This window comes from Panthera uncia, chromosome X (assembly GCF_023721935.1).
Source record: "Panthera uncia isolate 11264 chromosome X, Puncia_PCG_1.0, whole genome shotgun sequence".
Lineage (NCBI taxonomy): Eukaryota > Metazoa > Chordata > Mammalia > Carnivora > Felidae > Panthera > Panthera uncia.
In genome coordinates, this window is record NC_064817.1 from 49757160 (window position 1) to 49781657 (window position 24498).

General features: G+C 37.5%; 1 protein-coding gene across 1 annotated transcript in view; it reads left to right on the forward strand.

Moving 5' to 3' along the window:
- The window catches only part of ZC3H12B (zinc finger CCCH-type containing 12B), a 74857-nt gene that overhangs the window by 45192 nt on the left and 5167 nt on the right, over positions 1 to 24498 (forward strand). Inside the window, exon 2 of the mRNA XM_049643889.1 lies at positions 6331 to 6470. Coding sequence (XP_049499846.1) covers positions 6331 to 6470 — 140 coding nt within the window. The remainder of the gene's footprint in view (positions 1 to 6330; positions 6471 to 24498) is intronic.

The window sequence follows — 24498 nt, forward strand, 5'->3', positions numbered from 1 at the left end:
TAGGCTCTCAGCCAAAACTGATGACCTTTAAAACTCCAGGCTTTAGAGATGTGTCCTGGGCAGTGGTTTGTGCTAGTGTTATGTGGAGGAGCCTGCCAAGCTGGGACTGAGGGAAGCTTGACTGAGAAGGGCAGTCCTTCTAGAGCACAGGGGGTGAGGCTAGGTCTGAGCAAGTTAGGCAACCAGTGTTGGCACTGTGCTCTTTCCTCTACATGGCTGTGTTTATGCTGAGGAGTGGGGGAGGGAAATGGTGCTGGCTAGCTCCTTTGTTCCCAGAGAGGCCTCTCCTTGAATGCGCCTCTCAAGGATGTGCTCCAAGATGATCCACAAATCTCCCTGCTGTGTGCCCCATTCTTCAGATTGCTGTTTCCATGCTGCCTACCACTGGTTGTTTTCCTTGCCTTCTTTCAAGGAGCAGCATGATGTCCTCAGGGTTCTATCCCAGCCAAGCCCACCTTTAAAACTCCAGTCTTTAAGCACCACTGGTTGCAAAAACTCACAAAAATCAGCCCCTCTTATTTTCCCAGTCAACGTCTTTGGGGAAATGTCCTCCTTGTGCATTTCCTTGTGTGCTCCACTCTCTCTCACCTTTCTCTGCAACTACTGCTCCTCCCCTCTGCAGTGCCTGTGATACCTTTCTCCCCTAAACCCCATCTGCACTTATCTTCTTTGATGTGGCCTTTTCTCTCCCTTTAGTTGTGGAGTTTGTTCTGTCAGTCTTCAGATTGATTACTGGAGTATTTATAAAGGATGAGGCTCTTCCTTGGGTGGAGATTTTAGTATTATCATAAGGTGAAGGAAATTTTAGGTCATTCCAGAGGTCACTCCATTGTCCATCTGACAGGCATGAGTCTGGTTTAGTTCAAATAGTCTGAGTGGTCTGGGCCCATGGGAGGTCTTGTCAGGTCAGTGGACAGCATCTGGAGGTAGTTTGGGGATTCATTTGCCTGAGTCAGGAGAAAAGCCAGAAAGAAGAGCTTAGGGTAAAACGTAAAACAAAGGTTAGTGAGTACAAGTAGTTGGGCAGTAAGGACCAGATCTTGGGGGTCTAGCTGGTGATACCTCTTGCCTCACTATGTTTTTTGGTTGGAGTATTTAAACCATTTACATCTAACATAATTATTGATAAGTATATACTTATTGCAATTTTATTTGTTTTCTGGCTGTTTTTGTAGTTCTTTGCTGTTCATTTCTTCTCCTGCTTTCTTTCTGTGTGGTAACTTTCTATAGTGTTATGTTTGGCTTCCTTTCTCTTTACTTTTTGTGTATCTATTATCGGTTTTGGATTTGTGCTTACCATGAAGTTCATATATAACATCTTAAGTATATAGTAGACTATATTAAGTTGATGGTCATTTCAGTTCAAACACATTCCAAAAAAAAAAAAACACTTTCTTTCTTATCTTTTACTCCCTCCTCCATGTTTTATGTATATGCTTTTTAATGTATATACTTTATGTATATACATCTTTTTATTCATAATTTTCTTGTGTCTGATTATGGCCATTTATTCTCCATTTAAAGAAGTTCCTTTAATATTTCTTGTGAGGATTGGTTTAGTGATAATAAACTCCTTTATCTTATGTTTGTCTGGGAACTCTTTATCTCTCCTTGAAATATGAATGATAAGCCTGCTGGGTACAATATTCTTGGTGTTAAGTTTGTTTTTTTTTTCTTTTCAGCACTGTTTCCATTTCCCTCTTTCATGTCACTGATCCGTTCTTCTGCACCCACTAATATACTGTTGATTTTATCTATGTTTTTTTTTTAAATTTCAGTCATTGTATTCTTCAACTCTGGTTCCTTTTAATATTTTTATGTCTTTTTTGAATGTCTCACTGATTCTTCCACTCTTCTCTCCAGCCTCAGTAAGCGTCTTTACAATCATTACTTTAAATTATTTATCAGGTATATTGTTTACCTCCATTTATTTTAGTTCTTTTTTTTTTCTGAGGTTTTGTCTTATTCTTTCTTTTGAAGCTTCTTATTTTGTCTTCCCATTTTGCTCGACTTTTTTTGTTTATTTTTATGGATTAAGCAGAACAGCCACTTTTTTAGGAGAAGGAATCTTCTTGTGTATGGTTGTCCCCTATGTAGTATATGTGTGCTTAGGGAATTTTGCTGACTGGCTGAAGCCATGGCTGGCATGGGTTGGAGGTCCTGCAGTTCTCCACATTATGGGCACCTTGGAAGGACAGCTAAAGATGAAGCAAGTGTAGATCAGTGCAGTTCCTGGCCTTTTTAAGGACTAGGTGTCTTGCCAGTAGAGCTAAGGCTAAAGTGGGTGTAAACTGGAGTGTCCCAGAAATCTCCTCATAGAGGGTGCCTTGGAAAGCTCCTGGTGCTAAGATTAGGTGCAGACTGGGAGGTCCCATGGCTCGCCATGCAGCAAGTGTTCTGGCTGTACAGCTAAAGCTGAAGTGGGTGCAGGTCAGGAGATCCCAGGGCTTTCTGTGAAGGTCTCCTGGAAGGACAGGTCAAGCTTAAATGAGTGCAAGCTGGGGTGTCCTGGAATGGTCTGTGCAGAAGATGTATTGGTGGGGTGGCTTGTGCAGAAGTGGTGTGAAGGCCAGGGGGTTCCTGAGCTCTATGCACAGGGGATGCTCTGACAGGATAGCTGAAGCTAAAATGGGTGCAAGCTGAGAGGACCTGGAGCTCTTTGCCCAGAAGCCATATTGGCAGAATAACTGAAGCTGAAGTGGATATAACCTGGGGTGTTGCAGGACCATCTGCATAGAGGGTGCCCTGAAAGGGTGGCTGGCTGGAGCCAAAGCAAGGTACAGGCTAAGACGTCCTAGGGCACTCCACACAAAGTTAACCCTGGCAGGACAGCTAAGGCTAAAGTGGATGCAGGCCAGTGTGGTCCCTGGACTCTTCCACACATGAGCCCTGACAGGAGAGTTGAAGCTGAACTGATTTCAAGCTGGATTATTCTAGAACTTTCCACACTGAGGGGAACCTGGTAAGACATCTAAAGCTGAATTGGGTGCAAACTGGGGTGTGCCAAGGTGCTCAGTGCAGTGGGCACCCTACCCAGGCAACTGGAGCAAAGACCAGTGTGGGAATGAGTACTTCAAGGTGTTCTGAGCAGCAGATATCCTAGTGGGCTGGGTAAAACTGATGCAAGCATGGGTGTTCTGGGTTTTTTTTTTCACTCAGAAGGCACACTGGCAGGGGAGCAGACATCACTCAGGAGGTTCCATAGCACTCTGTATCAAGCATGCCCTAGAAACCTATCTGAAGCCAAAGTGATGTGTGTCTGGAGTGTTCTGGAGTGCTTTGCACCTGTGGCCACCTTGGTGGGATGGTTAAGGCTGGTGTGGGGGCTCCTAGCTATGGTTTAGTGAGGCAGCAAGCCAGCTGTGGAGACCAGACCTTGCTTTTATCTGTTGTTTTAAGGTGGAGGGGGAGTATAAATCCTGTCATTCTCCCATTCTTCTGATTCAGAGAGCATATCCTCAGCTCCTTTGGCCTTTTAAACTGTACTTTTTTTTTTCTGTGCCCCAGAGCTACCAGTACTGATGTAGGCTTGCAGACCTGGGGGCCACTGAGGCGACAAACTGCTGTGCACGTGGATTCTGCTCCAGTTTGCATTTTCAAGGTGGAGAGGGAACTAAACTATGTTGTTCTCCAGTTCTTTATACCTAGAGCCCACAGCTCTTCTGCCATCTGGCAGAGTTCTGGTGCTGTCTCTTATATGATAGTTGCTTTTTTAAATCACAGCTTTTATTCTGTATCCAAGGACAGAGGAACCTTTCTCTGTCCCTTAGTACTATCCCTTCTCTCTGCTGTTTGCATTGTCGGGGGTGGTAGTTCTTTTTGTTACCATGTCTTCATCTCCCTTTCTCTTCTCTTTCGACATTCTGTCTTTGGTTGCACAGAGGCTGTTCAGGAATTGTTCTATAAATAGGTGTACTTTGGTGTGTTCTATGGAGGGGATGAATTCGGGGTCTTCGGATATTGGACCAAAATCCTATTTCTAAGAATTTACCCATTTCTTCTAAGTTGTTTAATATGTTGATATACAATTTTTTCGTAGTGAAAAATATTTTATTTATTTTTATTATTGTTGATATGCAATATTACATTGGTTTCAGGTGTACATCATAGTGACTGGACAATTCTATGCTCACCACAAGTATAGTTACCATCTGTCTCCATACAGTTCTATAACAATACCATTCACTGTATTCCCTATACTATACCTTTCATCCCCATGACTTATTTATTCTATAACTGGAAGCTTGTACATTCCATTCCCTTCACCCATTTTGCCCACTCCCCCTCTGGCAGTCACCAGTTTGTTCTCTGTATTTTTATGGGTCTATTTCTGCTTTCTGTATTTATTTGTTTTGCTTTTTAGATTCCACATGTAAGTAAAATTATATAACGTTTGTCTTTCTCTGTCTGACTTATTTAGTGAAAATATTTTTACACAAAGAAATTGGCAGCATAAAACATAAAATTGTCATATCCAACATAAAATATTACTCTAGTATTTATTTCTGGTTTTAGACTGTGTTTGGAAAGACACACTTTATAGCACTGCCAACCTAGGTGAAATGAAGTCTATACCCTTCCTCCAAATTCCCCCTCTAATGGCAATTCTGATGATTTTCCTGAGTTCATGTTATTCTTATATTTACCAGCACTATAGCAGTGGGAAAAATAATATCTGGAAATCTTCCCTATCTGCCTGTTTCATGCTGGATCCATCCAATATTAACCCTTTAAGATCCATAGGTTTGCCCAATTTATCCATTGTTCAACTTTTAGAAACAGTGTGGTAGCTATTTCTAAGGCTACCTTGGAGTGTATTGGCATTTAAATATATTTTCTTTCCTTTTTTTTTTTGTTTTTCTTAAGTGTTTTGACTTTTAGTAGTGTTTGCTTTATGGTACATACTAAAGAATAAAACATGATTAAAATGTGTTTGGAAATATTAATGAAAGAATTTAATATTTTTTATCATGTGCCTCAAGAGTGATTAAGACAGTGGGAAGTCCAGCCATGTATGTATTAATGGGCCTCTGAGATTATGTATGAATTTACCCAAAGGGAATAATATAATTGGACCTAATTTCTCTTGTAGTTCAGTGATCACCAGTGAGCAAGTAAGAAATATAAAGAGAGAAACCCCATTATATTGTCTTAATTAACCTTTTAGAAAAATGATTATTCATTGCTGATGAGTCTTAACAGGCAATATCCACTTTATTGTACTAGAATTGGTACATGTAATGTAATGTATGCCAATTTGTTTTGCCATCCAAGTTGTTTAATAACTATAATTTAGTGTGGTTTATATATATGTCAGAACATCAGACTCCATGCTAAGAAATTAGAATTTTCCACAGGCAAACAAGGCATAAATTTAGTACACTATGAATTTTTAATATAATGACAATAAATATATCTTTTCCCAATTTATATGTTAATTTTCCCTCTTCAAATTACCAATCAAATAAATTTATGTTTGACTTTTTTAAGTTTTTACAATGTTTACACCTACAAATAATTATAATAAAATATCTTCTGTTTTTAAATCATGTTCTATTATAAAAGCAATACTTAATTTTTTTGAAAAAAATTTGGATTAAGAAATAAAGCACTTATAATCCTCTCACACAGAATGACTCTTTTTATTAATAGTTTGATGTGTCTATTTCTTAGCATTTTTTCTAAACTTATATATAGACTTTCTTCTACAAAATTGGGATTACATTATATATACTCTGTATCTTTTTTCTTCCCTGTAGTATTATATTGTGAGAATTTCTCAAATCTTAACATTTTCAAGAGTGTGGGTTTTATTAACATATTATATTTAATTAAATGTGACAACTATTTTTGGTCAGCATTTATGTGTGTATCATTTTTGCTGTCAATGTTATTTTTAAGGTAATATATGTGCCTAAAACTCATCTCCAACTAATCTTACATATGACCTTTATCTAAACCTCTGGTTACACCTCTTCTTTCCCCTTCTGTTGTGAATATCTTAATCTTCTAAAATAAAGTGTTAGTAGAAACAGAAAGAGGAGAGAGAAAATTGAAATAGTGGTAGAAAGTAGCCACAAAGGTTGCTATAAATTGAGAGTCGTTATTAAACATTTGGGGCCTTGAAGAAAGGTGTAATAATAATGGAAATATTTTTAATAATTGAATAAAAAAGAACTTGATTTGATGTTTTTAAAAATACATCTTTGGCACCAACAAGAAATAAAATTTCTGTTGTTAATGTATTGTTGCTAAGAATAAGCCTGTTTGGAGTATTTCCTTGCTACCTATTGTCAATCCTTTATCTTTTCATTCTCTATCTTCCTAAAGCCATGGGAATAAAGAAGAATTCTCCTGCAGAGGAATACAACTTGCTGTGGACTGGTTTCTAGACAAAGGCCATAAAGATATTACTGTATTTGTGCCTGCATGGAGAAAGGAACAATCCCGTCCTGATGCACCAATTACAGGTACTATTTCAAATAAGACATTTCTGCCCATCCAGAGGCAAAGATAGCAAGATATTTGGGGAAAAGATGATCCCAACTTAGGTAATTATTTTATAAGTTTATTAAGTATATTTAAAAAATCTTATATTAAGTGTATTTTTATTTGAAATGTACATTTATTTTAATTTATATATTTAACTTCAAGTTAGTTAACAGAGTGTGGTAATGGTTTCAGGAGTAGAACCCAGTGATTCATGACTTATAAATAACACCCAGTGCTCTTGTCAAAAAGTGCTCTCCTAAATGCTCATCACCCATTTAGCCAATCCTCCCACCCTCCATCCCTCCAGCAATCCTCAGTTTGTTCTCTGTATTTAAGAGTGATATCTTTTATTGTTTGCCTCCCTGTTTTTACCTCATTTTTCCTTCCTTCCCCTATGTTCATTTGTTTTGTTTCTTAAAATCCACATAATGGTGAAATCATATGATATTTATCTTTCTCTTACTGACTTATATTTGGCTTAGCATAATAGACTCTAGTTCCATCCATGTTGTCGCAAATGGCAGGATTTCATTATTTTTAGTCACCAAATAATAAGCCTTTGTATAATATATATACCACATCCTTTTTATCCATTCATCAGTCGATGGACATTTGAGCTCTTTCCATAATTTGGCTATTGATGATAGTGCTGCCATAAACATTGGGGTGCATGTGCCACTTCGAATCAGGAGTTTTGATCATTTGGATAAATACCTACTATTGCAATTGATGGGTCGTAAGAGAGTTTTATTTTTATTTTTTTGAGCTACCTCCATATTATTTTCCAGAGTGACTGCACATGTTTGCATCCCCACCAACAGTGCAAAAGTGTTCCTTTTTCTCTGCATCCTCACCAACATCTATTGTTTCCTATGTTGTTAATTTTAACCAGTCTGACAGGTGTGAGGTGGTATCCCATTGTGGTTTTGATTTATATTTCCATTATGGTGAGTGATGTGGAGCATCTTTTTATGTGTCTGGTAGCCATCTGGATGTCTTCTTTGGAAATGTATCTGTTCATTTCTTCTGCTCACTTGTCACTGGATTATTTGTTTTTTGGGTGTTGAGTTTGATAAGTTCTTTATAGATTTTGGATAATAGTCCTTTATCAGAAAGGTCATTTGCAATTATCTTCTCCCATTCCAACAGTTGTCTTTAAGTTTTGTTGATTGTTTCCTTCACTGTGCAGATTTTTATCTTGATGAGGTCCCACTTGTTCATTTTTGCTTTTGTTTCCCTTGCCTTTGGTACATGTCTAGTAAGAAGTTGCTGTGGCTGAGGTCAAAGAGGTTGCTGGTTGTTTTCTTCTTTAGGATTTTGATGGTTTCCTGTCTCACATTTAGGTCTTTTATCTATTTTGAGTTTCTTTCTGTGCATGGTGTATGAAAGTGGTCCAGGTTCATTCTTATGCATGTTGCTGTCCAGTATTTCCAACACCATTTGCTGAAGAGACTGTCGTTTTATCCATTGGATATTCTTTCCTGCTTTGTCAAAGATTAGTTGGCCATACATTAATGGGTTCATTTCTGGGTTCTCTACTCTGTTCCATTGATCTGTCTTGTTTTGTGTCAGTACCGTACTGTCTTGATGATTACAGCTTTATGATACAGCTTGAAGACTGGAATTGTGATACCTCTAGCTTTGGTTTTTTCAAAATTACTTTGGCTATTTGGGGTATTTTCTGGTTCCATATAAATTTTAGAATTACTTGTTCTAGCTCTGTGAAGAATGCTCATTTTATTTTGATAGTGATTGCATTGAATGTGTGGATTAGTTTGGGTAGTTTAAACATTTTAACAATATTTGTTCTTCCAATTCGTGAGTATACAATGCTTTTTTTTTATTTATTTGTGTCTCTAATTTCTTTTATAAGATTTCTATAGTTTTCAGTGTACAGATACTTTACCTCTTTGGTTAAGTTTATTCCTAGGTATCTTATGGGTTTTGGTGCAGTTATAAATGAGATCACTGAAGAGTGAAATTTTGACTTCTTCCTTGCTGATTTGTATGCGTTTATTTCTTTTTGTAGTCTGATGGCTGAGGCTAAGACTGCCAGTACTATGTTGAACAGCGCTGAGAGTGGACATCTCTGTTGTGTTCCTGCCCTTAAAGGGAGAGCTCTCAGTTTTTCCCCATTGAGGATGGTATTAGCTGCGGGTCTTTTGTATATGGCCTTTATGATGTTGAGGTATGTTCCTTCTCTACCGACTTTCTTGAGGGCTTCTTCTTATCAGGAAAGGATGCCACATTTTGTCAAATGCTTTTTCTGCATCTGTTGAAGGATTATATGGTTCTTATCCTTTATTTTACTAATGTGGTGTATCATGTTGATTGATTTGTGAATATTGAACCAATCTTGCAGCCCAGGAATAAACCCCATTTGATCATGGTGAATATTTGTTTAATGTACTGTTGAATTTAATTTGCAGATATCTTGTTAGGATATTTGCATCCAGTTTTATTGGGGATATTGGCCTGTAATTCTCCTTATTAGTGCAGTTTTTGTCTGGTTTTGGAATCAACATAATGCTGACTTCATAGAACGAATTTGGAAGCTTTCTTTCCACTTTGTTTTTTTTTTTGGAATTGTTTGAGAAGAATATGTATTAACTCTGCTTTAAATGTCTGGTACAATTCCCCCTGGGAAGCCATCTGGCCCAGGACTCTAGTTTGATGGGAGATTTTGATAACTAATTCAATTTCTTGGTGGTTATTGGCTTGCTCAAATTTTCTATTTCTTTCTCTTTCAGTTTTGGTAGTGTGTGAGTTTCTAGGAATTGTCCATTTCTTCCAGATTGCCCAATATGTTGTCATATAATTTTTCATAGACTTTGCTTATAATTGTTTGCATTTCTGCAGTGTTGGTGGTGATGTATCTTCTTAATTCATGATTTTATCTATTTTGGTCCTTTCCCTTTTCTTTTTGGAATTATGGCTAGTGATTTATCAATTTTGCTTATTCTTTCAAAGAAAGAGCCCTAATTTTCATTTGTATGTTCTGTTTGTTGTTGTTGTGTTGTTTCAATATCATTGATTTCTGCTCTAATCTTTATTATTTCCCTCCTTCTGCCTGTTTTAGGCTTTATTTGCTGCTCCTTTCAAGCTCCTTTAGGTGTAAGGTTAGATTTTTTTTTGAGAAAGATTATCTTTCTTGCTTCTCAAGAGAGTCCTGAATTGCTATATACTTTTCTCTTCAGCCTGGTTATGCTACATCCCAAAGGTTTTGTATTGTCATGTTTTCATTTTCATTTGCTTACATATATTTTTAAATTTCTTATTTAATTTCCTGGTTGATCCATTCATTCTTTAGTACAATGTCCTTTGACCTCCATGTATTCGAGAGCTTTCCAAATATTGTGTGTGTGTGTGTGTGTGTGTGTGTGGTTGACTTCAAGTTTCAAAGCATTGTGATTAGAAATTATGCATGTTTAGGGGCGCCTGGGTGGCTCAGTCAGTTAAGTGTCCAACTTTGGCTCCAGTCATAACCTCACAGTTTGTGAGTTCAAGCCGCGTGTCAGGCTCTGTGTTGTCAGCTCAGAGCCTGGAGCCTGCTTCAGATTCTGTGTCTCCTTCTCTCTCTGTCCCTCCCCCACTTGTGCTCTGTGTCTCTCAAAAATACATAAATGTAAACAGTTTTTTTTAAAAAAATTATGCATGTTTAGGTCAGCAACATTCAGAAGAATGAAACTTGACCACTTTCTTACACCATACAAAAAAATAAACTCAAAATGGATGAAGGACCTGAATGTGAGACAGGAAACCATCAAAACCCTAGAGGAGAAAGCAGGAAAAAAACCTCTCTGACCTCAGCTGCAGCAATTTCTTACTCGACACATCCCCAAAGGCAAGGGAATTAAAAGCAAAAATGAACTATTGGGACCCCATCAAGATAAAAAGCTTCTGCACCACAAAGGAAACAATCAACAAAACTAAAAGGCAACCGACGGAATGGGAAAAGATATTTGCAAATGACATGTCGGATAAAGGGCTAGTATCCAAAACCTATAAAGAACTCACCAAATTCCACAACTGAAAAACAATCGAGTGAAGAAATAGGCAGAAGACATGAATAGACACTTTTCCAAAGAAGCTATCCAGATGGCCAACAGACACATGAAAAGATGCTCAACGTCACTCCTCATCAAGGAAATACAAATCAAAACTACAATGAGATATCACCTCACTCCTGTCAGAGTGGCTAAAATGAACAAATCAGCAGACTACAGATGCTGGCAAGGATATGGAGAAATGGGAACCCCATTGCACTGCTGGTGGGAATGCAAACTGGTGCAGCTGCTCTGGAAAACAGTGTGGAGGTTCCTCAAAAAAATTAAAAATAGAACTACCCTATGACCCAGCAATAGCACCACTAGGAATCTACCTATCAGGAGTGCTGATGCATAGAGGCACATGTACCCCAATGTTTATAGCAGCACTTTCAACAATAGCCAGTTTATGGAAAGAGCCTAAATGTCCATCAACTGACGAATGAATAAAGAAGATGTGGTTTATATATACAATGGAATACTACTTAGGAACGAGAAAGGATGAAATCTGGCCATTTGCAGCAACGTGGATGGAACTGGGGGGTATTATGCTAAGTGAAACAAGCCAGGCAGAGAAAGACAGATACCGTATATCTTCACTCATATGTTAAGACTATGGGGGAAGGGAAGGGGAAAAAAAAAGTTACAGAGAGGGAGGGAGGCAAACCATAAGAGACTCTTAAGGACTGAGAACAAACTAAGGGTAGATGGGGGTTGGGGGAGAGAGGAAAGTGGGTGATGGGCAGAGAGGAGGGCACTGGTTGGGATGAGCACTGGGTGTTGTATGGAAACCAATTTTACAATAAATTATATTAAAAAAAGAAAAAAGAAATTATGCATGTTTTGGTCCTGAACTTTTTGTACTTGTTGAAAGCTGATTTGTGACCCATTATGTAATCTATTCTGGAGAATGTTTCATGTGCACTCAAGAAGAATGTGTATTAAGCTGCTTTAGGATGAATCATTCTGAATATACGTGTTAAGTCCATTTGGTCCAGGTCGTCATTCAAAGCCATCGTTTCCTTATTTTCCTTTTTTTTTTTTTTTTAATTTTCTGCTTAGATGATCTGTCCATTGTTCTAAGTGGGGTATTAAAGTCCCCTATCTTTATGGTATTATTATCAATGAGTTTTGTTATGTTTGTTATTATTTGATATATATTTTTGGGTCCTTCCATGTTGAGGGGCATAAATATTTACAATTTTTAGCTCTTCTTAAGGGATTAACCCCTTAATTATGCTATAATGCCCTCTTCATCTCTTGTTACAGTCTTTGTTTTAAAATCTAATTTTTCTGATATAAGTATGGCTACTATGGCTTTCTTTTGACCTCCATTAGCAAGACAGATGGTTTTCCATGCCCTCATATTCAATATGCAGTTGTGTTTAGGTCTACAATAAGTCTCTTGTAGTCAGCAAATAGATGGATCTTGTGTGTGTGTGTGTGTGTGTGTGTGTGTGTTTTAATCCATTCTAATACTCTATGTCTTTTGATTGGAGAATTTAGTCCATTTACATTCAGAGTGATTATTAAAAGATACGAATTTAGTGCCATTATATTTTGTGTAAAGTTGGTGTTTCTGGTGATGTTCTCTGGTCCTTTGTAGTCTTTGTTGCTTTGTTCTTTTTCTCCACTCAGAGTCCCCCTTAAAATTTCTTGCAGGGCTGGTTTAGTGGTCACAAATTCCTTTAAACTCCTTTAGTTTTTGTTTGTCTGGGAAAATCTTTATCTTTCCTTGTATTCTGAATGACAGCCTTGCTGGATAAAAAATTCTTGGCTGCATATTTTTCCCATTCAGACCATTGAATATTTTCTTCCTCTATCATCTGACCTGCCAATTTTCAGTGGACATATCTGCTGCTAACCTTATGTGTTTACCCTTGTAAGCTAATGACCTTTAGTCCCTAGCTGCTTTCAGAATTCTCTCTTTATCTTTGTTCTTTGCACATGTCACTATGTTATCTCATGTTGTTGACCTGTTTTTGTTGATTTTGAGGGGTGTTCTCTGTGCCTCTTGGACTTGGATGCCTGTTTACTTCCCCACTTAGGTTAAGTTTTCAACTATAATTTGTTCAAATAAACCTTCTTCCCCTTTTCCCCATTCTTCTTCTTCTGGGACTCCTATGATACATATATTGTTTCATGTTATGGAATCACTATGTTCTCTAAGTCTCTTCTTGTGATCTAATATTTTCAACTGACTCTTCTTTTCAGCTTCATTTTTCCCATAATTTTATCTTCTATGTTACCTATTCACTCCTCTGCTTCTTCAATCCTTGTTGTGACTGTATGCAGTTGGTTTTGCATCTTAGTTATATCATGTTGTATTTCAACCTGACTAGTTTTTAAGTCTTTGATCTCTGCAGCAAGGGTTTGTGTGGTGTCTTCTCTGTTTTTGTTTTTGTTTTTGTTTTTTTCAAGCCCAGCTAGTAGTCTTATGACTGTTGTTCTAAACTCTTGTTCAGATATTTTGCTTATATCAGTTTTGAGCAAGTCCCTGGCTGTAATTTCTTCTTGATGTTTCTTTTTGGGGAAAATTCCTGTCTTGTAATTTTTGCTAAGTTTCTGCCTTTGCATGTTTTTAAGTCTTGTTATGCTTACTGCACCTGTGAGTACTACTATATTAAAAAGGGCCACACACTGTCCAGGGCCTGGCATCTCAGGTAGTGTTTCTGATGTGTGCTATGTGCATTCTGCTATTGTGTTTTGGCTGCTCTTCTCACTGGTCAGTCCTCTGCAGACTCCTCCTTGGTTGCATTGGGTTGTGTTTGGACCTTTAAGTAGGTGTGCTTTGATTTTTTTATTAAAATAAGCCTGGGAAAAAAGGAAATAAGAGAAAACAAAACATCATCCCCAGAAAAGATAAAAAGAAAGGAAACAACAACAACAACAACAAAAAACCATAGTATCCAAATCTATAGGGCTGATTCCAGCAAAAAGAATGAAAAATGAGAAAAAAATAAAAGAGAAACAAAGACAAGAAAAGCCTGATCCAAAACCAGAGAAAATGAAAACAAACAAACAAACAAACAAAAAAAACCTAGGAGCCTGATTCCAAAAGAAAAAAAGGGGAAAGAAGAAAACAAAACAAAACAAAACAACAACAACAACAATAATAATAACAACAAAACTAAGCCTGGTCTTATTCCCACCAGAACTTCAGGTGTTTTTTTTTTTTTTTTAAGTATTCGATTTTGAGTATATTTGGTGCATGTGCAGTGCTGTTTGTGCTGGTCTTCTGGAGAAGAGGCCTGATGCATTGGCTCAGAGTCAGTCTTACCCCATAAATAGACAGTTGTCAAGCATAAGGGGAGTGGGGTTTTGTGTAAATGGGTCTTGCCTCCAACTGGGCCTGCTTTGTTGCTCTCTGAAATCCCACTGTGTTGGTGTTGGGGAGAAAATTGTGCTACCCTAATCTTTTGTCATGGAACAGGGGACCTCACCCACCCCCCTCTTCAGGAAGTCCTCACAAAATAGCGAGGGCAGTCAGCTGGCCCTGCACCACAACTCTGCTGCGTTTTTTCTTTGGCACACATCACTGGGATTCAAAACCTGAAGTCTTAAGGGACCAGGCACCATATGGATCTGCCACCCTCCTCCAGAGTACAGCCTCTCCACGCTGTGTCTGAAGTCCTTTGTCCATGAGAAACAGTCTCATGCCTGCACAGTGTGCACAGTCTATGGTGCAGAACCGACAAAAGCAGCAAAGGTTATATTACCTCTGGGTGTCCTTCTTTCTCTTGCTAATAAAAGGCCTTTTGCTGATGCTTACAGGGTCTTTTGTCCTTGGGGAGGCACTATACCCTCTTTCAAAAGTACTCAAGGAAGGGGAGTGTTCTCTCACAATGAGCCCTGGAGATCCCAACACCATGCTATGCCCACTGGGCCCAGCTCCCTCCTCTCCAGGAGTATGCACCACAGCTCAGCTCTGGAGAAATTTGTGCTCTTCCAAAACCTCAGAGTTTGAGCTCCAAATGCTGTTTGCAAAAAACAAAAACAAAAACAAAACAAACAAACAAAACCAATCTGGGACACTCAGTACTTCTCACTCCTCAGTGAATGGTCTGGAGAGGGTTTCCTCTTGTGCAAACTTGATGCCACACTTTCTCAACCCCTCTCTCTTTGTCTCCTTTTTGTCTCTACAGGGAAAAGGTTCCCTTCCCTCTGCAGCACCATTTTTCTATCCCCCAATTCAGTTCCACACACCTTGCATCTGCTATGCTATCTCCCTCCAACTGTGGAGCTCCATCTGCCATTCTGCAAAATTGATTTTCTGGGTGTTCCAATTGATCTGACCTCAATACAGCTGTTATTGAGGGATGGGGAAAGCCTCATATTAAGTATATTTTTAAACATATTTTTTCCTGATCCAAATAAAACTGTTATTGCTTTGTCGCATATGGCAGTTAAATTGAGACAACTTGAATTCAGTAAGGAATAAAGCATACAGTATTAAAAAAAAGTGCTTTTTTACTTGACCATAGACTTCAGGCTAAAGAAGCGTGAATATGGTTATGTGTGAGTGACTGAATTTTCCAAAGAACTGAAGAAACCATAGTAGGGTATGGATCACATGCTGTACCAAAGAAGTGATTGTGAGATTTGCAAATTACAGGGTAAAATATATAGGGAGAATAGTCAGAGCCAAATTAGCCATGAGGCACAGAAGGCCCAGTGTTGAAGACCCATGATACTTTTAGTGTTTTAATTTGAAGCACAGGTAATATGGCAGAGTAGAAAGACCCTGAGCTCATGCCATCCCTCATTTGCAACTAGATATCACTCATAACTATGTCAATAAACGAGAGAGTGATACGAAGACTGGCAGAACAATGTCCACAACTAAATTTACAGGAGACACATTAGAGAGGTTAGGAAGGGCAGAAATGGTACCTTAGTTGGGAGCAGCCTGCAGGAAGGAGGGAACTGTGCTTGCAGAGAGGGGAAAGCACCAGGGAACCCACACAGGGAAGATAAATTACAATAACATCTAGCCTTAAATATCAGAGGGGCTGAATTCTGTAAGTTTGTATAACCAGCAGCACATGGAGCCTAATGTTTAAAGTCAGATGACTCAGCAATAGGCTAGCTGAGAGGGAAAGTGGTACCCTAGTCCCCACCCTAAAAGAGAAAACAGCCCATGAACAGGAAACATAGAAACAAGAGCTTACAAAACAGGAGGAAGATATGTTTATACTGATTTTGGAGCATGTTGGGGAACTTCTCTGGTAACAAGAGAGATGGGAGTCACCATTTTCCTCCCCGAACCCCCAGAATAAACACAGTGCTACTTGTGGGACATGGGGTTACACAGGCACCTGCATCTTTGACCCAGAGTTCAGGGTAAATTTTGTTAAAGCTGTATGTGTACCCTGCCCAACTACCAGGTGGACAGTTGCCACCATGCACCCTGCCAAGCCACAGTGAAGCACCAGCCATTCATGGCTAGCTATTGTCACTTGGGGCACAGCTATTGATGTGTATCATATCCAGACACTGGGGGCATACTTGCTGAAGTATCCCACAATCAGTTGACTTGCTGCACCCAGCCATGTGATGCCAGCCACCATCACACACTGTCCCCAGTTGTGCCTAGCAGTTGTCATGTGGTACAGCCGGTATCACACCCCAGACAATCCCACATGCAGACTTCAGGTGCTGCGGTGCTCTGGAGTATCCAGCAAAAAACTAGAGTCCCACTGCAAAATTTGCTAACACTGCTCCACATTCTCAATTTCCCTAGTAGGGATGCCATCTCAGAAATGGCCTGCCTGGGTCCCATTAATATTACAGAGAGCAAACGCAGCCCACAACTGAGAGAATCAGTGCAGACAACTGCACTGAAAAGAAAAGTTGACTCAGACACAAGAGTAAGGCATACACAACACATACAGGTTACTCTCCTAAAGTGCCAAGCTCTGGTGAACAGGGGACACTGCACTGCAGGGCACTCCAGGACCTCCTCTTCAAAAAGTCACTACTTTCCTTTTTTTTTTTTTTTTTAATTTTTTTAACGCTTATTTATTTTTGAAACAGAGAGAGAGCATGAACGGGGGAGGGTCAGAGAGAGAGAGGGATACACAGAATCTGAAACAGGCTCCAGGCTCTGAACTGTCAGCACAGAGCCCGACGCGGGGCTTGAACTCACGAACCACAAGATCATGACCTGAGCCGAAGTCAGAAGCTTAACCGACTGAGCCACCCAGGAGTCCCAAAAAGTCACTACTTTCAAGAGCACAAGACATTGATGACATTCTTAACACACAAAAACAGACACAGAGAGACAGACAAAATGAGGAGACAGAGAAATTTATCCCAAATGAAACAGCAGGACATGGCTACCGCCAGAAATCTAAAAGGAACAGACATATGTAACATACCTGATGGAGAATTTAAAATAATGCTCATAAGGATACTTACTGGATTTGAGAAAAGAGTGGAAAACATGAGTGAGATCCTTAACACAGAGATAAGGAATAACATAGCAGTGATAAAGGGCTCAATAAACAAAATGAGAAATCAGCTTGATGGAAAGAATGGCAAGATGAAAGAAGCAGAGGAATAAATTAGTGACCTACAAGAAAAAGTAATGGAAACTAATTAAGTTGAACAAAGGAGAAAAAAACAATTACGCAAAATGAGAATAGACTTAGGGAACTCAGTGATTCCACCAGATGTAGTAACATTTGTATTATAGGAGTCCCAGAAGAAGAAGAAGAAGGAGAGAGAAAAGGGGGCAGAAAATTTATTTCAAGAAAAAATAGCTGAAAACTTGCCTAAATTGGTGAAGGAAGCAGATATCTAGATCCAGGATGCACAGAGAACTCCCATCAAAATCAAAAAAGCAGACACACACTAAGACATATTGTTTGCAAAATATAATGATAAACAAAAAAAAATCCTAAAATTGTCAAGACAAATGAAGTCAGTATATTACAAGGAAAAGCCATAAGGCCAGCAGGAGATTTTTTAACAGAAACTTGGCAAGACAGAAGGGGGTAGCATGATATATTCAAAGTGCTGATGGGAAAAAAATCTGCAGCCAAAAATACTCTATCAAGCAAGGCAATCATTCAAAATAGAAGGAGAGATCAAGAGTTTCCCAAATAAACCAAAACTAAGGAGTTTGTGACCATTAAACCAGTCCTTCAAGAAATATTAAAGGGTACTTTGAATGGGAAGGACACACACAAAATGACAGTATAAAAATAAAAAAAATGAAGAAGCAGTAAAAATAAACATTTATTTAAAAAATAGGTCAAGGAACTCACAAAATAAAATGATATATAAAATATAATGATACATACCTAAAACGTGGGAAGGAGAGGAGAAAGAATGAATTCAAACATAAATGCCCACCAACTTAATATAGACAGCTTTATGAAGACGAGGGTATATACAAACCCAATGGTAACCATATATCAAAAAACACTAATAAATATGCAAAGAATTAAGAGAAAGAATCCAAATATATCACTAAAGAAAATCAGCAAAACATGAAAGATAAGAAAGGATCACAGAAAATATTCAGGAAAAAAACAGAACAAGTAACAAAATGGCAATAAATACATATCTATCAATAATTACTTTCAATGTAAATGGACTGAATGCTCCAATCAAAAAAAATATATATAGGGTGACAGAATGGATAAAGAAAACAAGACCCATCTATATGCTGCCTACAAGAGATTCATTTTAGACTTAAAAAGCACCTGCAGAGGCGCGCCTGGGTGGCTCAGTTGGTTAAGCGTCCGACGTTGGCTCAGGTCGTGATCCCGCAGTCCATGAGTTCAAGCCCCACATCGGGCTCTGTGCTGACAGCTTAGAACCTGGAGCCTGCTTCTGATTCTGTGTCTCCCTCTCTCTCTGACCCTCCCCCCATTCATGTTCCGTCTCTCTCTGTCTCAAAAAGAAATAAACGTTAAAAAAAATTTTAAAAAAGCACCTGCAGATTGAAAATGAGGGGAAGGAGAAACATGTATCATGCAAATGGATGTAAAAAAAAAAAAGCCTAATGCTTTTTAGCAAGCATTAGTAGCAAGACTAATGTAAGTCAAAATAGAGTTTAAAATAAAAAACTGTAGGGGCTCCTGGGTGGCTCAGTCAGTTAAGCGTCTGACTTTGGCTCAGGTCATAATCTCATGGTTTGTGGGTTTAAGCCCCACATCGGGATTTGTGCTGATAGGTCAGAACCTGGAGCCTGCTTTAGTTTCTGTGTCTCCCTCTCTCTCTCTGTCCCTCGCCTTCTCACTCTATGTCTCTCTCTTTCAAAAATAAACAAACATTTACAAAAAAGTTAAAATAAAAACTGTAACAAGAGACAAAGAAGGACAGTATATAATAATAAAGTGGGCAATCCCACAAGAAGATATAACAATTGATTGAAATATGCATATGTATATATACACACACACTCAACATAGGAGTCTCCAAGTACATAAAACAGTTAATAATAAACATAAATAAACTAATCTATAATAATGCAATAATAGTAGGGGACTTTAACACCCCATTTACATCAATGGATAGATCGTGTAAACAAAAAATCAACAAGGAAATGATGGCTTTGAATGACACACTGGCAACTGGATTTGACAGATACATTCATAACATTCCATCTGAAAGCAGCAGAATACACATTCATTTCAAGTGCACACAGATCATTCTCCAGAATAAATCACATTTTCACCTACAAAACAAATCTCAACAAGTTCAAGAAGAGCAAAGTAATACCATGCATCTTTTCTGACCACAAAGCTATGAAACTAGAAATCAATCACACACAAAAATCTGAAAAGAGTACAAATACATGGAGGTTAAAAAACACCCTACTAAGTAACGAATGAAACCAGGAATTAAAAGAAGTAAAAAAAAAAAAAAAGTACATGGAAGAAAAGACACGTAAAAAGATTCTCAACATCACTTATCATCAGGAAGTGCAAATCCAAACTACAATGGGATATCACCTCACACCTGTCAGAATGGCTAAAATCAACAACAGAAGAAAAAACAGGTGTTAGCAAGGATGTGGAGAAATCTTCTTACACTGTTGGTGGGAATGCAAACTGGTGCAGCCACTCTGGAAAACTGAATGGAGGTTCCTCAAAAAGTTAAAAAATAGAATCATCCTATGCATTGCACTACTAGGTATTTACCCAAAGAATACAAATATACTAATTCAAAAGGATACATGCATCCTGATGTTTATAGCAGCATTAACTAAAATAGCAAAATTATGGAAATAGTCCAAATGTCCATCAACTGATGAATGGATAAAGATGTGGTATATATATATATATATATATATATGCAATGGAATATTACACAGCCATAAAAAACCATGAAATGTTGCTATTTGCAGTTACATGGATGGAGCTAGAGAGTACTATGCTAAGTGAAATAGGTCCGTGAGAATAAGACAAATACCATATGATTTCACTCATATGTGGTGTTTAAGAAACAAAACACATGATCAATGGAAAAAAAAAAGAGAGGGGCAAACCAAGAAACAGATTCTTAACTATAGAGAATAAACTTACGGCTACCAGAGTGGAAGTGGATGGGAAGATGTGTTAAATAGTTGCTTTGTATTAGGAGTGCACTTGTGATGAGCACTAGGTGATGTATGCAAGTGCTGAAGCACTAAATTGTACACCTGAAACTAATATCATACTGTTTGTAAACAAACCGAAATTTAAATAAAAAGTAAAAATAAAATAAAATAAAATATGAATTTATAGGATAAAAAAATAAAAATTATAACCACCAAAAACCAGTGGGATGCAGTAAAAGAGTTCAAAGAGGCAAGTCATAGCAATATAGGCCTACCTCAAGATGCAAGAACAATATCAAACAAATTAACCTTGTGCCTAAAGAGGCTAGAAAAAGAACAATAAAGGAAGCATGAAACCAGCAGAAAGAGGGAAATAAATAATATTTCTGATCATAACAGAAATAAATAATACAGAAACTAAGAAAATAGATCAATGAAACCAGAAGCTGTACTTTTGAAAAAGATCAATAAAGTGGACAAACCTCTGCCCAGACTCATCAGAGAGAGAGAGAGAGAGAGAGAGATGACTGAAATAAATACAATCACAAATTGGAGAGGAGAAATACCTACCAACACAACAGAAATACAAATGAGTATAAGAGAAGATTACAAAAAACCATATTCCAACAAATTGCACAACTTAGAAGAAATAGATAAATTCCTAGAAGCATATAAACTACCAAAGCTGAAACAGAAAAAAATAGAAAACTTGAACAGACTGATAACCAACAAAAAAAATTGAATCTGTAATCACAAAACTCCCAACAAACAAAAATGTCTTCACAGGTGAATTCCTCCAAGCATTTTAAGACTTAATTCTTATTCTTCTGAAACTATTACAAAAAATAGAAAAGTAACTAAAACTTCCAAATGCATTCTGTGATCAAAACCAGAAAAAGATACCACTAAAAATATAACTACAGGTCATATATTTGATGAACATAGATGCAAAAAATCCTGAACAAAATGCTAGCAAACCAAATTCAACAATATATTAAAATAATCATTCACCATGATCAAGTGGCATTTGTTCCTGGATTCAAGCATTGTGCATTACTTCCTTATCAATCAATGTAATACATCAATCAATAAAAGAAAGGATAAGAACCATATGATGTTTTCAGTAGACACAGAAAAAGCACTGGACAAAGTACAACATCCATTCATGATTTAAAAAAATACCCTCAACAAAGTAAGTTTAGAGTAAACATACCTCAACATAATAAAGGCCATCTATAATAAACCCATGGCTAGTAGCTTTTTCCATGGGTATGGATGGTCAGGAAACAAGACATGGATGTCCACACTCATCAATTTTATTCAACATAGTATTGGCTGTTCTAGCTTCACTAATAAAACAACAAAAAGATATAAAAGGCATCCAAACTGGCAAGGAAGAAGTAAAATTTTCACTATTTGCAGGGGACATGATAACCTATATAGAAAACCTGAAATACTACACCAAAAAAGTGTAGAACTGACAAAAAAATTAAGTAAAGTCGCAGGTTAGAAAATCAATGTATAGCAATCTGTTGCATTTCTATACACCAATAATGAAGCAGCACAAATAGAAATTAAGGAATCAATCCCATTTACAATTTTACCAAAAACGTAGGCAAATGACCTGTACCCTGAAAACTATAAAACATTGATGAAAGAAACTGAAGATGACACAAAGTAATGGAAATATATTCCATGCACATGGATTAGAGGAACAAATATTGATAAAAAGCCTATATTACTCAAAGCAACCTATACATTTAATGTAATCCCTATCCAACATTTTTCACAGAACTACAAGAAGCAATCATAAAATTCGTATGAAACCACAAAAAATCCTAAATAGCCAAAGCAATCTCAAAAAAAAAAGAAAAGCAAAGCTGGAGGCATCACAATTCCAGACTTCAAGTTATATTACAAAGCCGTAGTAATCAAAACAGTATGGCCCTGGCACAAAAATAGACACATAGATCAATAGAACAGAATAGAAAACCTAGAAATGAACCCTCAACTATATGGTCAAGTAATCTTTAACAAAGCACGAATGAATATCCAATGGAAAACACACAGTCTCTTCAACAAGTGGTGTTGGGAAAACTGGACAGCAACATGCAAAAGAATGAAACTGGACCACGTTCTTACACCAGACACAAAAGTAAATTGTAAGTGTATGAAAGACCTAAATATGAGACAGGAAATGATCAAAATCCTAGAGGAGAACACAAGCAGTAATCTCTTTGACATCAACCATAGCAACTTCTTACTAAATATGTTTCCTGAAGCAAGGGAAACAAAAGCAAAAATAAACTATTGGGATTCATCAAATATAAAGCTTGTATACAGCAAAGGAAACAATCAAAAAAACTAAAAGAATTGAATGGGAGAAGATATTTGTAAATGACACATGTGATAATAGGTTACTATCCAAAATATATAAAGAACTTATAAAACTCAACACCCAAATAATGAATAATCCAGTTAACAAATGGACAGAAGACATGAATAGACATTTTTCTCCAAAGGATATATACAGATGGCTAACAGACACATGAGAAGATGCTCAGCATCTTTGATACAAATCAAAACTACAATGAGATATCACCTCACACCTGTCATAATGGCTAAAATCAACAACACAAAAAGAAATATGTGTTGGCAAGGATGTTTAGAAACGGGAAGTCTGTTGTACTGTTGGCAGAAATGCAAACTGGTGCAGCCACTCTGGAAAACAGTATGGAGGTTTCTCAAAAAGTTAAAAATAAAACTTCTCTACTATTCAGCAATTGCACTACTAGGTATTTACCAGAAGAATGCAAAAATACTAATTTAAATGGATATGTGCACTCTGCTGTTTATAGCAACATTACCTAGAATATCCAAATTATGGAAAGAGCCCAAATGTCCATTGATTGATGAATGGATAAAGAAGTGGTATAGGGTGTTCGGTGACTCAGTCAATTAAGTGTCAGACTCTTCATCTCAGCTCAGGTCTTGATCTCAAGGTCATGAGTTCAAACCCTATGTTAGCCTTGAAAAATAAAAGAGAAATTGGATGCATCACAATTCTGGTTTTCAAGTTACATTTCAAAGCTGTAGTATACAAAACAATATGGTACTGGCACAAAAATAGGCACATAGATCAATGGAACAGAATAGAAACCCCAGAAATAACCCCACAATTATGTGGTCAATTATTCTTTAGCAAAGTAGGAAAAAATATTCAACTGGAAAAAGACAGTCTTTTCAACAAATGGTGTTGGGAATACTGCACAGCAAACTGCAAAAGAATGAAACTGCTCAAAATGGATTAAAGACCTAAATGAGAGACCTGACATCATAAAAATTCCAGCAGAGAACACAAGACAGTAAGATCTCTGGCATCAATAGTAACATTTTTCTAGATATGTTTCCTGAAGAAAGGGAAATAAAAGTGAAAATAAACTATTGGCACTTCATCAAGATAATAAGCTTCTGCACAGCAAAGGAAACAATAAACAAAACTAAAAGGCAATCTAAGGAATGGGAGAAAGTATTTGCAAATGACATATTTGATAAAGGACTAGTATCCAAAATATGTAGAGTACTTACACAAATCAACACCCCAAGCCCAAACAGTCCAATTAAAATTGGGCATAAGAAATGAACAGAAATTTCTCCTCCGAAGAAGACATACAGATGACCAACAGACACATTAAAGATGCTCAATATCACTGATCATAAGGGAAATGCAAACCAAAACTGAAATGAAATATCACCTCACACCTATCAGAATGGCTAAAATCAACAACACAAGAAATAAATATTGGCAAGGTGTGGGGAAAAAGGAACCCTCTTGCGCTGTTGGTGGGAATGCAAACTCATGCAGCCACTGTGGAAAACAGTATTATGGAAGTTCCTCAAACAGTAAAAAATGGAACTACACTATGATCCAGTAATTGTGCTACTGGGTATTTATCAAAAAATACAAAAAAAAATAATGCAAAGGGACACATGCACTCCTATGTTTATAGGAGCATTATTTATAGTAGCCAAGATATGGAAGCAGCCTTAGTGTCTATAGATTGATGAATGGATAAAGAAAACGTGGTGTATATATACAATGGAATATTATTCAGCCATAAGAAAGAATGAAATCTAGTACACCTGAAAGTGATATAACACTATATGTTAACTAACTGGAATTGAAATAAAAACTTAAATATAGGGGCATCTGGGAGGCTCTGTTGGTTAAGCTTCTGACTCTTGATTTCAGCTCAGGTCATTGTCTCATGGTTCCTGGGATTGATCAGACTCTGTGCTTACTGAGCAGAGCCTGCTTGGGATTTTCTCTCTGCTTGGGATTTCCCCCTCTCTCTGCCCCTCCTCTGCCTGTGTGGTCCCTCTCTCTGTCTCTCTCTCTCTCTCTCT